At 43.1% G+C, this 16,888-nt stretch overlaps 2 protein-coding genes across 4 annotated transcripts in view; one reads left to right on the forward strand and one right to left on the reverse strand.

Annotated features, from left to right (window-relative positions):
• PSTPIP1 (proline-serine-threonine phosphatase interacting protein 1) overlaps window positions 1-6,014 on the forward strand; it is a 54,713-nt gene extending 48,699 nt beyond the window's left edge. For both annotated transcript variants that reach the window (XM_080551377.1, XM_080551376.1), the window contains 3 exons: window positions 394-464; window positions 3,165-3,262; window positions 4,985-6,014. In XM_080551377.1, coding sequence (XP_080407503.1) covers window positions 394-464; window positions 3,165-3,262; window positions 4,985-5,116 — 301 coding nt within the window. In that variant the 3' untranslated portion in view covers window positions 5,117-6,014. The remainder of the gene's footprint in view (window positions 1-393; window positions 465-3,164; window positions 3,263-4,984) is intronic.
• Window positions 1-11,751, reverse strand: part of SCAPER (S-phase cyclin A associated protein in the ER) — a 242,691-nt gene extending 230,940 nt beyond the window's left edge. The window contains exon 1 of one of the 2 annotated variants that reach the window (XM_080551341.1): window positions 8,906-11,751. The gene's annotated coding sequence lies outside the window, so the exon portion shown is untranslated. Of the gene's footprint in view, window positions 1-251; window positions 272-8,905 lie in introns of those variants that run through there. The other variant, XM_080551342.1, reaches the window with a different exon arrangement.
• Window positions 11,752-16,888: the final 5,137 nt, after the last annotated feature.

Below are 16,888 nucleotides of genomic sequence, written 5' to 3' on the forward strand. Positions count from 1 at the left end.
AAATTATTTTTCTGTCTGCAAATGAATGGTAATTTCTTGTAAACAACTGAAATTCTCATCATATTGAGTGTGAGTCAATTGGAGTTTTACCTCATGAGCCTTTGGATCCACAACAAAATACTACATGATGCATTTTGTGCACCATTTAATGATGGCTGACAGTTCAACAGGTTCAGTATTTTTATGATTTAAAAAAAAAATATTTTTAGCTGAAGATAAGTATATCTACAGCATAAATGAAAGTAGCTCACCACAGGAAGAGGTGACATCCACCCAGCGCCACGGCAGATGGAGGGAAGGTCAAGTCAGACAGCCAAGACTTGCAAAGTGTAAGAAACTCTCCTACCCAGTCTTGTTCACTCATTTTGTCATTGTCTTCTCTTGGCTCTGCAGATTCTCTGGACTACTGCACGGAAGCAGCAAGAACAATGCTGAAAGCATCACTCCTTCAGCCCCTCCTCTTGGTATGCCTCCCCAGGAAGTACATTTACCAGCTGTGTTTAAGATCACTTTGCTAAATCAAACTTTGATATGTAGCAGAAATGGCGCAGCACATGTTCACATGTTGGTAGACAAGAGAAAGAGTAGCCTGGAAACTGATTTAGTTCAGATTTGTGTTGGGCAGCTTTCCTAGTTTAAAGTGCCAAATCAGCCATGTGTTCTTAGGGTCATAAGATCTTCAAAAGCTCTGAGTGAGAGTGAACTGTACACTCAGACCAACACAGTCCAACCGAGCAAATAGTTTTCCCTAAGCGTGAATATGCTACCTCTAAAAAGCGCAAGGGGGCCCCTAAAGTTTTTAAACAGACCAGCTTCATGCCTTATGAATGCAAATATTCATCTCATTTCACAGTTAGATTGCCTTATCACAATCTTTGCAGCCAGGCATTTACCCGAGGACATTTAAAACATAGTATTTGGACTATACAGAAAGGAACAGCTTATAACATTGTTATTGACTTGATTTAAAACAAACATTTTAGCTGTGATTCCTGCCTGAAGGAAACAAAAAAAAGTTGCTTTAAAACAGCTTTGAAACCGACCCAGACCAATTTCCTTTGTGATGCCTGCCTTGCCTGCTTGGGCACCCAGTAAGGGAGCCCAGACTCTCTCATTTGTTGCGTTTGGTCTCGGGCAGGGGAGACCCTCCAGCACTACCCAGCACCAGCTGGGTCTACCAGGCACCAGCCGCCTTCCTCAGCATGCAGCAGCATCCACACAGATACAACCTGGAGGCATTCAGCCCCCCGCAGAGCTGTGTAACAACCGCAGAAGGAAGATGTTACCAAGAAATAAACAGCAGTGCTACATCATGTGCTGGATTTAACAGTAGCTCTCAACTTTATCCAAGTGAACAGTCAGCATCTGTGGCAGCACCTTGCGCTCAGGCCTGGTAAAATAATCTCCCTATAAGTGCATAAAAAGCCCTGCTGTTTGCCCATCTGTCATTCAGATGTTACATGGAGCCCAAGCAGACCTTGCCGCACACGTAGCATGCTCTAGTCGTCACACTTTGGGAACCCCCTGACTTTGATAAGATAGCTTTTTCACCTGGGCTGACATACCAGGCTGTGAGCATGCAGTTAGAGCCTGCCTTCGCCTTCACCTCTAGCTGGGCCCTGAAGGTTAGAACTGCTCAGTCCCGGACTGTTCTCCTCATCACGCAGTCCTTCTCAAAGCAAAGGCAAGCTTTGGCACAGCTGAGGGGGAAGGAACCCCAGTACATTCCAGAAGCAGCAGCTCAGACCCATTTGGAGCACTGAAGAATTGAAGCAGTGTTGACACAGCTGAGGATAGTCATTCCTTCTGAATTTCCTTAGGCTAGGGATGGGAAGGGACACTGTTTGCTGGACAAGGGCCTCAAAAATGGCAAATGACATCCGCATTCAGCTCTTCTGCCTGCTCCATGGCTTATGTTTCAAAAATCTAAGAAGTCAGAGAACTGACAGTACTCCTGAGAGCAGAATAGCTACACCAAGCATTTGCTGTGGGAAGGGACAGGCACCCAGCTGCCCCATGTGCTGCCAGAGCACTGTCATCCTGCTCACACAGAGGAGTCGCACGGAGGGGGACCTCTGCTCACCTCCATGGCAGGAGAAGGTTTCCAGGTAGCTGCTGGGAGGAAACGTCTCTCTCCCCATCCCAGCACTAAACCAACATTCTTGATTGTGACTACGTGCAAACAGAAGCATCATGGTGTTTCTCACTCGGTTTTGACCATATCGTTATGTTGCTTTCAAGCAGAGATGCGTATTTAAGGACTCTTTAAGGAGTTAGGCACACACTGAGTCCCTCTTTAAGTCCTGCAGTATCCTGCTGGCACTGTGTGTCCAGTGCTTCGATGGGGGCTTTTCACCTGGAGACCCAACTCTCATGCTCAGTCCTGCACCCTCAAAGCCATTTTCAGAGCAGTCCTTCAGCTAGATCTAAGCTTGTAGTTGCACTCTTGCTGTCCAGGGGATGCAGAGTACGCTAGAGCAGCCTCAGTGGGGATTGTTGTGTTAACACAACAGCATCGATGCTAGCAAGACTTTGATGCTTCCATTTTACTGCTGTGGTCCCAGCACCAGCACTAAAATGGCAGAAGAAACCCAGGCAGTGCTTTTCAAAAGGGCCAGCTCTGTCTCTTCCAGAATAACAGGAGTTTTCCCCAATTATGACAAGCTGGGTTAAAACAGCATCTTCCAAAAAAATCATGTCAGTGACAAACAGCTACCTGGAAACTATATAAACTAGTGGAAAACATCTGATGACCCATCTCAAAGGAAAAAGAAAAGCCCTATGTGAATCTGCTAGAATTTTACACCTCTGGTAGCAAACATTTTAAATCAGTTTCACCACAGTGCTTCCTTCTGGGATTACTGCGATCGTGCTTTAGCAGGGTAAACATTTTTCCCAACCTGGATGAAGCTAAAGCTTTTCTGGCCTCCCACAAAGTTGAATGGGTGCATTGCCATCCAATCAATGGGACACAGTTTTTGTGTAGGATTTTACCTACACTTCATGGCAGCTTTTCTATACATGTACACCTCCAGGCAGAGAACAGAGACCCTTGTATTTGTGAACTCTTGCATATGATCCCATGCATTTCTAAGCAACAGAACCCTTATTTGTTTTCTTTCCTTTTTTTTCCTCCTAATTTCTTTCCCTTTTTTCCCCAACAGAGAAAGCAGATGGGGTCTACGCATCCATTTTTGTAAACGAACAAGCAAGAATCACATCGTCACAGGACTACAGAGTACTTTATGACTACACAGCCCAGGTAAGCAAAGGCTTCCAACTAAACATTTCATACAGTGCCAGATTTAAAACAGCTGACATTGATCCAAATGTCTTGGAAGTGTTAATTCTGTGATGGAGGTGTTAACTCCACTTTACAGACAGGGACACAAAGACTCGTTGGTGAAGGTCACTGGCTGAAGGCCAGTTGTTGCCACAAATCACTGGGCTATGCTCTCTCAAGATAACGCAATAACATTTTTTGCAAGTGATTACGTATTAGCATGCTATACCATTGCCTAAATCAGTGTTGTGCTGTTGCACTCTCATTTTAGAGATACAGGGAATTGAAGAGACGAGGAAAACTTTAATTTTCAGGTGATGATGGCTAAGTAAGCAGTATTGAGCATTTCAAACTTACATTTGCTGTGAAATGTTCTCCTAGGGAAGGTGGCTACAGATTCCTCACATAAACTCTATTGTGGCTTTATAGCAGAAGTAAGAATGTGTGACAGATGCTTATTTCAGAACACTTCTCCATGTGATCTCACTTATTATCTGGAGATTCCTGCTCCAGTTTAACACACTGGGCTTTAACTGAGATCTCCTTCCATGCTGGAGAGGACTGTATCCCTATAAACTATAGCATGTCCCTGTACTTCAGTGGTGCAAGTAGCAGAATCACAGTGGACTGGATCTATGTCTATGCACCAAAAGACAACTATAAACAGCAACCTGCATCCTTAACCTGGATATTAAACTCTCCCTGGCTTCACACCTCTCTAGGCATAATACCATCAGTAAAAATCATAACACTAGTGGGAAAACCACTGCATCAAGTATTAAACCGAAAAATACACACTTCTCACATTTACATTTCAAGCTGCCCGAAGGAGAGGTAACATTATTCCTATTGTACAAGTTACCTTCTAAAACACCAGAAAGGACAAAACCCCCTCACCTCCACTAAAATCTGAGCACTCGGACTGAAGGACCCAGACCGTCAGACTGGTCAGGCCCTTGATGCATCCTATCTGATACCTTACTTCTGACAGCAGCCACGTTTCAAAGAATGGTGCAAATAAAACCTACTGCACATGGGACACGTGGGATAATCTGCCTCCTCTTTCCACCTTGTGCTTTTCATGATTTCATCCACATCCAGAGATAGTTCTGTGCCCATAAAAATGAAACTTGAGATTCTTTCTGCATTTTCTTCAGGACTGGTTATAAATGTTTTTTTATTCACACGGATTCTTGCTAAACCATTAGCCTTCCCTAATGGGACTTTCACAGCTTGATTACCTGTCAGCTTAAAGGCTCCTCCACTGGTCACCACTGTTCTGCATTAAGGGAACTGAAAGACCTATTTAAGGCCTGGATTAGTACAGATACTCTTTTTATCTCCCCCAGGAATTAAGCCTCGCACTGTTTAATCAAGCTACCCCTGCAGACTGAGGGAAGGTCAGGGCTGGCTGGGTTAGGACAGTTGCATTAACCCCTTCCAGCCTTCTGCTAGGATGCACCAGTCAGGCTGCTCAGGAGGAGACAACAGGGAGGCTAGGGAAATTTCTGAGGATCTTAAGGAAATCGCCAGCTCAGTAATTGCTTAATCCTTCACAGTCTGGTATTTTGAGTTTATTCCCAACCAAAATGACACTGACAGACTCTCAAAGAAAGGCAGGGTCAAAACCCCACCAGATACATGCTCAAGTCCCCCTGCACTCTCAGGCTAACCACGTTTCCTTTCCCTGTCTCCTCTCAGAACATGGATGAACTGGACATCAACGAAGGAGACATTGTAGCTGTCATTGAAGAAAGCGAAGACGGCTGGTGGACAGCTGAAAGGAACGGGCAGCGAGGCTTTGTGCCAGGGTCCTATCTTGAAAGGATTTGATGAAGAGTAGTCCCAACCCTCAGACTTTGAAAACATTCTACTACTGAAAACAAAGGGCATGCAGGGCTGCTGCAGCTGACCAAGGGCAACCCATAATACTGTCCTCTACAGTTACCAGTCAGGAGATAATCAACTGACCATGCTTTCCTCTTCCTTCTTACTCTGACCCTCTCTACCCCTGGCACCTTCTGGCCTACATTGTCTGCAAAAACTGGCTCCACCTCAGTGAGATGAGGACTTGGGTTTCTTACAGAGGTCCTTCCCACCATCCGCACACTGTGCTGCCATCAGTGTTACAAGTCTTGGTAAGTCTGGGAGAAAAATCCTGCCTAGAACTTAACTACACTAAAGGAAAAAGAACAAAGAAGTAACCATGGCTCTGCTCTGCACTGGACTCTGGGACAGCAAAAATAAGGACAGATGATGAGCCCAAGGTCTGCTTTTGTCTTGGCTGGATAGTTTCTCTGACACCTCGCTGGGATTTTTCATGTTTAAAGGAAGAGGGGAAAGAAAAAAAAAAAAGGCAGCCTTCTAGCAGTGCCGCACTGCCCTGATCTCTCTCCTTTAAGTATGGCAAAGAAGTGTCAAGCATCCTCCTTCCAACTTTGCTGTTCACTTGGCTGACCCTTTCCTTCTCCTCCTCTGGCCACAGCTTTTTCAGTCTCTGACTATCTACAGCCTCTGTACCTCTGGGAGAGCTGGCACAGACCTGTCCTGGTTCCTTTCCAGTTCCTTGTGATGTGTTTGCTCTACAATAAACCCTCTTTAGAGCAGCCGCCCTGTGCAGGTTTATTGTACTTCACAGATTACTGCTCTATCAGTCTTTCTAGTCTAGTATTTAGGAATGTTTCCAGCCGCCACTGTACTTATCATGAGATCATTAAATACTTTCTACCACTCCTCCTTCTTCAGTATTTATATATGGTTAAATATATATATGTCAGCAATTTAATCTGAAGCAGAAAGCGTTAATTCTGGGGCCAGAATGACCTTGTTTGTAAAGGTTTCAGATCTTAAAATTGAACTAAGTCAAGGAAAATGAGTTAAATTGCTACTCAAAAAGGCATGGAGCAGGGCGGAACTGTTAGCTAAGACAACAGAGAAACAGGAATATAGACAGGAGGAAAAGCCACGGCATTCAATTCAATCGTCTTAAATGAAACACAGTGAGGGTCAGAAGCACTTGCATTACCTTATTATAATTTCTTGATTCAGAAATCAAATAAAACTTGCTGCAGCCCCTTTCTCTTTATTTTCCTGCAGTCCTTTGCATAGCACACTTGTCCTTCCCACACTTCCCCAAGCTATTATGCAGCACATCTGCATCAATGCTGAAGGGCTCTTAGTACCTCTCATTAGAAGAGGCTCAGAGGCACTGCAGGGACTTGATTGGCATTTATGGCACTAGATTATATGAAGAGTAGTGCTCATTCAGGCTGAGGATGTCAATGACAAGTTTCTGTGAACACATCTGAATTGAACAGCGATAGAAAGATGGTCCACAATAGCCTTCAGCTAGGCCACCACACTGTAAATGGCTGCTGCCAGACAACTATGACAGTTCCTTATGTATAGGGTGAGAGGAAACCTGAAACATGAGGGGTTTAATACATTTGCTTCTTAAGCACTGAGTCTTTCACACAGACAACTGTAATAAACAAAAATAAAATGATACTTAAATAGGTAGTTATTTGGCAGATGATCTTAATTAAAGAGGAATAACCCCCCTCCCCCCCCCCCCAAACCTTTAAGATGCATCTCCTCTAACTATATACAACACGGACTCAACTGAGACTCCTCATTTCTCTGGGGCCCAGACGGTCTCACACAAGACATGGCAATACCCTGTCCTGGTTTCCCTGAAATCCCGTTACAGACCACCTTTGCCTACACGTCCCATATGGTCTACATCAGCTGGCAGGCAGCTACTGGAACAGTGACTACTATTTCTACTCCATCAAAGCAGTTCATATTTTTGCTATTTAATTCAAAGAACTGGTTTCGTTTCTACCTATCTTTTCTTCTGCCAAGTTAATACTGTTGCAACTGCAAGAGGCTATAGATATTACGAAGTTTACCCGCTGTTGCAGCATTTGGATCCCACATGCTAATTCCAGACTACTCAGGAAATGAAAAAGCAGCAGCGATGTTTGCTCATAATTCAATTCCTCTGCTTTACACTGAAGAATGTGGCTTATAAGTAGTTACCAAGCCATAGCTATGCAGTTTGCCCCATCAGTGTGTCAGCACTTGTCAGAGACAGAAGATATCAAAAAATACCCATACCCTCTTCGCACACCCACACTTTGGGTGTCATCCACCCCAGGCAGGAGGAAAAGCAGGAAGGTCAAATGTAGGTTACTGCCCTAACAACGTCGCCTCTCCAGCTCGGTAACACTTTGGTAACAAAACTGATGCATTCATTCAGTTATCAGGTGAAACCGAAATCGACCCTATACAGTGACACACATTCTTAAACTAAAATCCAACATTTTTGGTTGAAAACCTTTTTTGATGAACACTTCTGATAAGCCTCTACCTCCACCCTGACTACCAATTTTTGGCAAGGATGTACCAAGCAACACGTGTAGCCAGAGTAACAGTGGCACACAAAGCTTTGTTCAGTTAACTCTTAGTCAAGTTAATTCCTAGCACACTTGTGATAAGCAGACTACCTCTTTACTTATGCTGCTTGTGCTCTGGATGGGTTTACACACTAGAACTTGTTTCCAGTGAAAATTTGCTTTTGCCAGCTGCTCTGCAAGGGGGGGGAGCCTAATTACCCCTTTACAGCCTATGACTAGTCTTCACATAGAGTCAAACTAATTAGAGCAAATTTGCAATAAAGTTACTGAGCTGTTTTTGACTAAGCACTGCAGGGTAGGCTTCACCTTGCACAACAAACAATAAATATTTCATGCTGAACAATTTCAGACTTGTAACCTCTAGAAATTTTACTAGGCCATAAGAAACCTGCAGGCTTCTTCTTTCCATTAAGAGGGACAAGAAAGATTGGAGTCATTACCCACACAGACCACAACAGAAAAGAAAGGGACTAAGGTTCATACCTGCTGCTTTCCTTGATGGATTTTGCATTTGAGCAATGCGGTCATGAGACTGCTGTAAAGAAGTGTAGCGGCAATCTGTTTTATTTTTACTTTAGCAGGAGCAAAAATGCTGAAGTTGGAAGTAGGCACCCAAACCAGTAGCACCCTTAGACCAGACTCAGATATGCATGTTATTCTCATTTACCATGTTGTTATTAAGAAGCAGGAAAGCCTGCTTAAATTAATATTTAACCAACAACACCCATACACAATTATGAAACACCTATAAGTGCAGTGTGAGGCCCATCTCTGCACAAAACAGATTTTAGCTGCTGCATGTACCATTAATAGCTCACAAGCCTGTTGTAAAATTTGGGTCAAACAAAGCAGCATCAGACTGGAGACACAGGGATCCCCAAGCCCTAGCTCTGGGATAGCCAGTGCAGTCGGGACTTAACCACAAAAAAAGGACCTCCTGCTTAGCTTGCAGGTCCATTGCTACCAACAGACAGCTTCTGGCATTGTTTGCAACTACTCAGCTAAAAGAAAAAACCATAACCCATTCTACATTAGATAGAACAGCCAGCAACACCAGGAACACAGTAGCTGCTAGAGGTTTTGGAGTGTTTGTCACCTCCTTGAGGAACCTGGATTGAATTTTGTATTAAGAATAATCCCAGCATGCTTGAGCTAAAGCAATGACAGATCATATACCTGAGAAATAAACAGTAGCAACTCTTACCTTAGATTCCTTCTTGTCTTGCTTCTTAAAAGGGTGCATTTGAGGTCTGAGGCTCCTCTCCAGAGGTAGTTTTCTAGGTGAACACTCCGTATTGCAGCTTACCTCACTCCCTGCTGAATGCAATTTAAATGGAAGTACACAGATGCCAAGAATAGATTCATTATAAGCCAGGCATCAGGTGATATCTGACTGTAGCTTGATTGAGCATTTAGTAACACCTAACCTAAGCACTAGAGGTAAATGAGTATGCTTGCTTCTCTAGTACTATGAAATCTCTTGGCTGTACGGGTACTAGCTGGCTTAGAGAACCCAGGAGAGCCTACATCAGTAGTCCATAAACACAGCCTGCTGCACTGAAAGATTGCTGTTAACCTGCAGTGTAGACTGGCAACAACTCCGCACAGTATAGAACAAACTGCCAAGGCTTGAAAATCAGCCTCTGCTGCTCAAAACTACCTGCTCTCCCCTTGCTTTGTTGCTCTCCAGCCACATAGCTACTAGTATTTCACGTGACCTCAATCACAAACTACACTCAGTGCTAGTGAACAAGGAGAGCAAGAAAGCACCCTGAGCTTGGCCTTCACTCCTCAGATCCACATCTTCTTGCTAGCATGGGGTTATGGGCAGGAGTGAGTGGCAAGGCCTCAGAAGTAAATCAGAGATGGCTGTTACAAAACAAAATTAAAAACGTGATTAGGGTCAGTCACTGCTATCTACCAGCAACATTAAGCAGTCTCCTAAATTAACTAGAGTTCCCATCACAGGGGTTTTCTGTAGTGCAGCTGTGGTGTTGAGCATGCTCACTGTAGGGGGGGCTAAAGGAGAGAGCATGGCTGAGGAGTTGCTCCATTTCTTCTCTGTTACTAGGAAGCACCCTGTAGAACACTGCTTTTAAACTGTTGGCTTTTGTGCCCCCCCTCCCCTTTTTTTTTTGAGGAAGGAGATAAAGGCCTTGACAGGCTTCTGGAAAGTAAATAATTGCTAGGAGTCTGCAGGGGCTGATTGGTAGGTTTTTATGGTGGGGGAAAAGATACTTGCATGGAATAGATTTTGGAAGAGGAACAGAACTTAGCGTCCTCCTTATGACTGGGTTATTAACAAAATGAAAACGCCCCCTTGATAGAGACAAAGCTAACACTGGGGCCAGAAAAGTACTTTTAGTCAAACTGCTTGTTAGTGATTATCTGATTTCAGTGGCCAACTCACATTTTGGATGAGAGAAGCTGAAGGGCACAGTTACCTTCAGACTTATGCACTCCTGGCTCACACACAGTGCCAACTGGATCTGTTTTTGGAATGGCCAGATAGTCATACTTCTATCACATTAGCCAGTGCACATGGTACAATGTTCATCCTGTCTTTCTACCAGCTGTTGAAGGCCTGATGACACCTGACCTAGCATAAAGTTGCTTGGTGCAAAGTGAAGAGCAAATCTACAGCCTGTCACTGTTGTGTGTCATGTAGCTGCAGCATTTCTGTCTGGCACAAGGGCCCCAAAGCCAGATTTACTGTCTCACTGTGTCCTGATCCAAGGCATAGACTAAATACTAGTTTTAGATATTAAAACTAATAGAAACTACTGACATCTCCCAGCTATCCTTTAGCAACATCAGGAGAAATCAGAGTTGACATGCCTGAAATTTCTAAGGGGAAAGACAAAACCCTTCAAAACCAGTGGGCAAACAGAACTGAGCTTTAAATGTAACTATCAATTTATAGCCCAGGATTTCCATATAACATCTGGATGATGAAGAGGGTATAAAGACACCTGTGGTGCGGTAGAGGGAGAGGTAACATATCCTAAGGGGGTCTGTGAAATCAGAAGGAATTTTACTTATCAGATTTAGAAGAGACAATGTTGTACAGATTTGAAAACATAACAAAGCTTCGCTGCCCCTACAATAATTCAATTAAATGACCAAATCACGGGCAGACATACATACAGAGAAGTAACCAGCAGGTTAAGTGGTACTATTCTGAATGAACTGTAATTGCATCAGTGGCGTTTTGACAACCAGATCCCGTTTCAATTGACAGAAGACAAATGATGTCATTTGTTGTAGCCCCTGTCTCAGGGGCCCTGGACACCTGGGGAAGCTGAAAAAAATCTAGCCTAAACTCAAATGAAATTTCCTGAGTGTGGGATTACACTTCAGTTGTTTTAAGAACCCATGCTAAACCCCTTTAAAAACAAACAAACAAAAAACACAATAAAACAAAACAAATGTATTTGCTTTGTGAAGCAAAGGTATGTCTTCTCCAAAGTCTCACACACCAGTTTACCCATCCATCATGGGGAGTTTGCTATTTTGACATCATCACCTGACAAGCCTTCTGGCATGCTACGTATTTCTGTGATTGTTCAGTCCCAGACTCACTCTGAACAAGTGAGCGAGCAGTGGGGGATGGTCAATCAATATTCACAATAAAAAATCTTGTACAAAAGGACAGCTTATGTTATATACACATTGCCATTGCTTGATTTGCAGTGATACCGCATTACTTTTGGGAAGGGGGTTGCAGACATGAGATAACATTCACAGTCAATGTAGGGAGCAGGGGGAGGGGGCTGAGTACATTCCCTTCCACTTCTCAAGGGCACAAATGCTCAACAGCTGCATTTAAGGAAGAATTGTTCTGAAATTTGAAACTGAGCATGGTCTGTGCAGGAACTTCTTGGGAAAGTGATGAACTTTAACCTTCCCAGGATAAGAGCATTAACATAAGTGTGAAAGGGAAAGCTTTCAATGGACTGACAGACATGAGAAATGCTTTGTCTTTAGAGCGGGGCAGCACAGCCCTCCTTGTGTTTGAACTGCTGTGAGGAAGGGAGGCATGGGCAGCAGTGACTTTGTTCTGCTAAGTGGCAGCAGTCCGGGATTCAAACCCAGAAGAGATGCCATCTTCTAGAGGTAGAAGAAATGCATCCTCCCACTCTAGGGTCCTGTGAAAACCCAGCTTACCTATCAGCATCAGCCCTAAATTTATGTTTGTTCCCATCTTGTGTCCTATATTCTCAACACCCCATTTCTTGATGCTGACACCTTTGGTTTCCACCCGTGTGTTACAACATTGCCAGGTTAAAATGGCAGCTTTTGTGCTCTTAAATGGATATTGCATTCAAAGTATAAGATCACAGTACAGTGCCAGGCTGCTCTTAGCAACAAGCATTGTTTCCAGGTATTGGGCATTTTCCAAATCCTGAAAGTACCTTCCAGGAACAGGGCTGCCTACTGCTGCTATAGAACCTACTGGGAAATAACCTTGTCTGTAGCCTGTTTGGTTGAGGCCTGGGTACAGAACTACACAAGGCAATCTTTACCAAGGGCAACTTATCCTTCTCTAGCAATTGAGAGCATTTCAACACCACCCCTCTTCACTTGATTTGCTAGCAGCCTCATTCAGTGGCAAGCATTATTTAATATCTACTGCTTCTTCATTCCAGGTGAGAGAATGAGAGAAACACTTCAGACTTTTGCTCAAAAGCAGTTTTCCCCGACTGATTCCATTCTTGCTTTGGTCTACAAAACAGACTGCTTTTGCATGCAAGGAATCATAGACACTCTCAAGCACCTCAAATGTCAGAGATTTGCTTAAGCACTTAATTTGCATGAAGGAAATGAGTTCTAGTTCTTCAGTCACAGCATAATTCTAGCAAAGGTCTGACAGCAGCTCATCCTGGGAAGAGCTCAAGTTAATCTCTGAAATGGGCAGAAGCCCATTTGGTCAAAGAGGCTGCTGCTCAAAGCACTACACATTGAAGATGAAAGTAAAGCTGTTCCTTCTCCAGAGTGTCAACAGCGATAACTCTTGTGGCCCCACACTACTGTGCCTCACCAGTTGCAACCCATTTTTGCAGGCTTTCCTCTGGCAGAGGATTTAATCTCATAAAGCTTTGATAGGAAACATGATCACTCAGGATAAGCTGGGTAGAAGAAACAGGTGAGAGAAGTGTTATCCATTGTGGAGCACTTAAGTTTTGAAACTTTGCAGTAGTCATCCTTGGCTTGCTCTGGCAGGACAAGCTAGATCACCAAGTCAATCCCTGTTAAGATGCCAGACTTGAAATCTCATTTGTATGGTTCAAGTGGTCTACCAAAACCTGGCCGTGCTTTTAGGCTGTGGGTTAGCTGTACTTTACATCCATCTGCAGTGTAAATACATCATATGAAATACAGCTGGACAGCTACACTGGGGTCCATACATGGAGGGAACGACCACCATCAGGCACATATCCAGCAGAGGCTATTGCAGTCACACAATTACAGCCAGTTGACCACAGCAGGACAAATTTAGATTGGACTAAGCGTGCATCATGAAACAAACTACCATAGTGAGGAAGTGAATAAACAGGTGGACAAAATGTGCATCCCACGTTTACCTCTGCTACCCCAGCCAGCTGTCAGGATGTTATTAAAACTGCCTGGGATGTAACATATGTGCAAGCAGCAGCTGCACAGCTGTGCTTACCTAGCACTCTGCTTCTCATTCTAGCAATAAGTAGCCTGGGATTAAACCTTCCTTTTGAGCAGTAATCCTAGTGATATGCTACGTGGAAGGACTACTTCAGCATTTTTTGGAGATCGCCCTTTCACCTGGTAGTAGGAGAGAGAGGCAAAGTTTGCACCACTGCTACATATGGGCATGGGTCTTTTTCAGGGCTGCTTGCACACAGGCAAATCCTAACACTGTCACATCAATATCAGATCATACCTAGACTTCCCAACAAAGCAGCATCATAACTTGTATGTATATTGTCACTGATTTTTGCTCTCTCCTGAACAATATCACAAAAACCAAGCTGAACAAATAGCAAATTCACAAAAGACAACCCTACAAAGGAAACAAAAGATCATTGCTGAAGCAGGTTAGAAATATGAGAGAGAATGCAAGACTAAGGGAAACAGGAAAAGACTGTTAGGATCTCATCAACCAACAGCTGTGCACAGCCCTTGGCAGCCAAATACCATTGCTACTTTATAGGCCACTGCATCAAGCTCAGCAGTTTGTCAGGTAGGGGAAGCTGTATCCTAGCACTATTTCAGACATGCCTTGATATCAGTTTGTTTTTAGCAGCTTCCCAAGAATACAACACATTTTGAAAAGATGCTGCCCCAAAAAGACTTTTCCACCTACTCAACGCAGCTCCAGAGGGAACAGACCAGCTATAAGAAGGTACAGAGGTACAGCAAGGAGAATATTAGCAAGCTGAGACTTTAAAAGGAGATTTGGCAGTGGAAGTCAGCTTATATGTAGAAGGGGCAGCTGCTCCAACCACTGACAACAGCAGTGAAGAGTGAAAACTTAAATACAATTTGGAGATTCAAGTGGCAGTCTGCTAAGCACTGCATTCACACAAGTACGTGCATATGCTAGAGGATACGGCGCGCAGGAAAGACTAAGACCCGCTGCACTCAGAGACTTCTATTACTTTTCAGTGGGATTTTATCTAAGGCTTTAACTTCAGTTGGTTACAAACTCCACTAACTCTTTATTGCAGAGGCCATCACTGTATCTGTTTTAACAAGTAGTATCTCAAATGTCTTCTGAAACTCCAAGTACAAAAAAAAAAATCAAGACCTGTCATCCTCCTGCTACCAAGACAGATTTAGTTACTTTTACTAACGTTAAGTAGCACTTACTAGGCCTTTCTTTTCCCAGTTAACAAACCCAAACCTGACCATACCTTACAGGACTACATGGCTTGAATGCAGCTCTCAGATTCTCACAAGCCACACATTGCACTTCTGAAAGTAAAGCACAGGACTTGCATGCCAAAGCATTTAAAAGTAATTCTAATAGCAGCAAGAAGATAGATTTATGTGAAAGAAAAAACACCACCACCCCAAAGGCAATTCTAAATGTTAAAAAGCTCTGGTTCACTTGAGGCTCCCTGATGCAAGCTACACGCTTGTGTACTCCATGGAGCACCTACACATTCAATCATTCTTTGAATAATTTCTTGTGCAGTCTGCACAGGGACCTCATTTCCTCTTCAGCAGAAGGCACCGGACCCAGGTGGTTTGGATGAGCAGCCATTTCAACTATGCAGCTATGGTGAAGTAAACATACTGCTATTTGAAACTGGAAATTGAACTACTGCCAAGCAATAGAGAACAGATCTACCCACTCCCCTTAATGAAAACCCAAACGTTTTGCTATCTGAATCACCCAACGTGGCTAGTATTAACAGTTTCACTGGCTGAACTAACAGTACAAGTAATAGATGCTGAGAAGTGGCTAGACTTCATAGATAGCCTTATCAGTATCTGGCAGTGCAGTGAAACATGAAAGTGTTATCAATGTATTACAGTGTAACCAGTCCTACAGAGCTTCTATCAAGTCTATCAATGGGGTACCAAAAGTCATTTATTAGTTCTATATTTCCTATGCTCTAAGATCTTACTGCACCAGATCTGATTCCTGGTAGACACTGCATAAGTCATATCAGACAAAGTAAGGGGATAAGAACACCCTATTGTGTATTCAAGAAAAGTACACAAAAGAAACCTCTTGGGAGCAGTCAACGTAACTGCATCGAAAAGCTCAGAAACGTGACATTTAACTTGTCAAAAAAACAGTAGGATTGCCTTGTATCCAGCTACAAGATAATCAAGAGGAAACACAAACAGGAATTCCTAGAATGCTGCACTTTTAAACTACTGAAACATATTGATGCTGTGCCTGGAAGAAGAAAGCAAAAAAAGTTAATCAGTGATACCAAATTGAAGGAGAAATCAAGAATTCAGGTTTAAAATGTTAATGAGAATGGTACTCATTCTCATTACTCAGCTTCAAGTATGTAGCTAGCATACACAGGAAAAAGGCTGAGAGAAAACGATAGAGGATCACAGTGCAGACCAGAGAAATACTGAGCAAGACAGATTAACACATGGCTCTGGTAGAACCTACACTGCAAACTACAGCGCTATTGAGCAAACCAAACGGACTGTTACTGGAAGCAGTGTAGCTGTACTTCATTAAGCACAGGCTATTTTACAGTATTTTTTCTCAGTAATATTACGTAGCTGCTAAGTTGTGTGCTGCCATACCTCAGTTCCCTTTAATACTTGAGCTTATTTTAAGCTAGTAGTGGAGTTAACTTTGTACTGCACTGCAGATTCAAGTCCTGCACTAAACAGGATTCAACAGTAACAGCTAGATAAACTAGCAACTGAACATCTATCATAAAACACTACTCCATCCTGCTCACACAAGTTTCTATTTTTCTTAGATGGACAAGAAGCTGTTTTGTTCATTATGACATTGAAGTCAATACTGGAAAATACTGTCTTGAATGTTTACAGGAGCCTGAGTTGTTTCCATGTAACTTCATTTAAGGAGTCGCAAACCAGGTAACAAAGAAGAAAATCTGCTTATTTAAGTGTTACTTGACAGACTTGTGCTATTAAGACCTTTCCACCATGCTCTAACAATAACATAGTTTCTTGCTCAACAGCAAAAGCCACCTAATCGTGTTGGGATGTGGGTCTTTGACTCAGGTGAAGACTTCAACACAAACCTTACTTACACTGTTCAGCAATGAGTGAAGCAGAAAGGCATAGAGCTTCAGCAGCTCGCTAAAGAGAAACAGCTCCTAATAGCACGCTTTTTCCCACAGGACAGAAATCTGGTCTTCTGCTGTCAGAGCACATGAATAGTTTGTTAAGAGCACGGTTTTATTAACATTAGCAGACAGCCTGGAATACAGTAATCTGTTTTAAAACCTGCCCTGGTCTGATTCTTACAACCCAGGGTTATCTCAGTCTCATTAGTCTGGGATCTTACCAAGCATGTGTAATATATGGAATACAACATGATGCACATAACCCTTATTCATCCACTCTCCTGATAGTTGATTGTTAGCAGGCTTATTTCATATATCCACTGAATTTAATACTAGAGTCCCAGGAGGCCTTTCAGGTTATTAACCCACATATAATCCTAAGAATGAAAACCTAATAGCATATTATCTGCAACCCA

Source organism: Anser brachyrhynchus (assembly GCF_964034855.1).
Source record: "Anser brachyrhynchus genome assembly, chromosome: 11".
In the NCBI taxonomy this organism is placed as follows: domain Eukaryota; kingdom Metazoa; phylum Chordata; class Aves; order Anseriformes; family Anatidae; genus Anser; species Anser brachyrhynchus.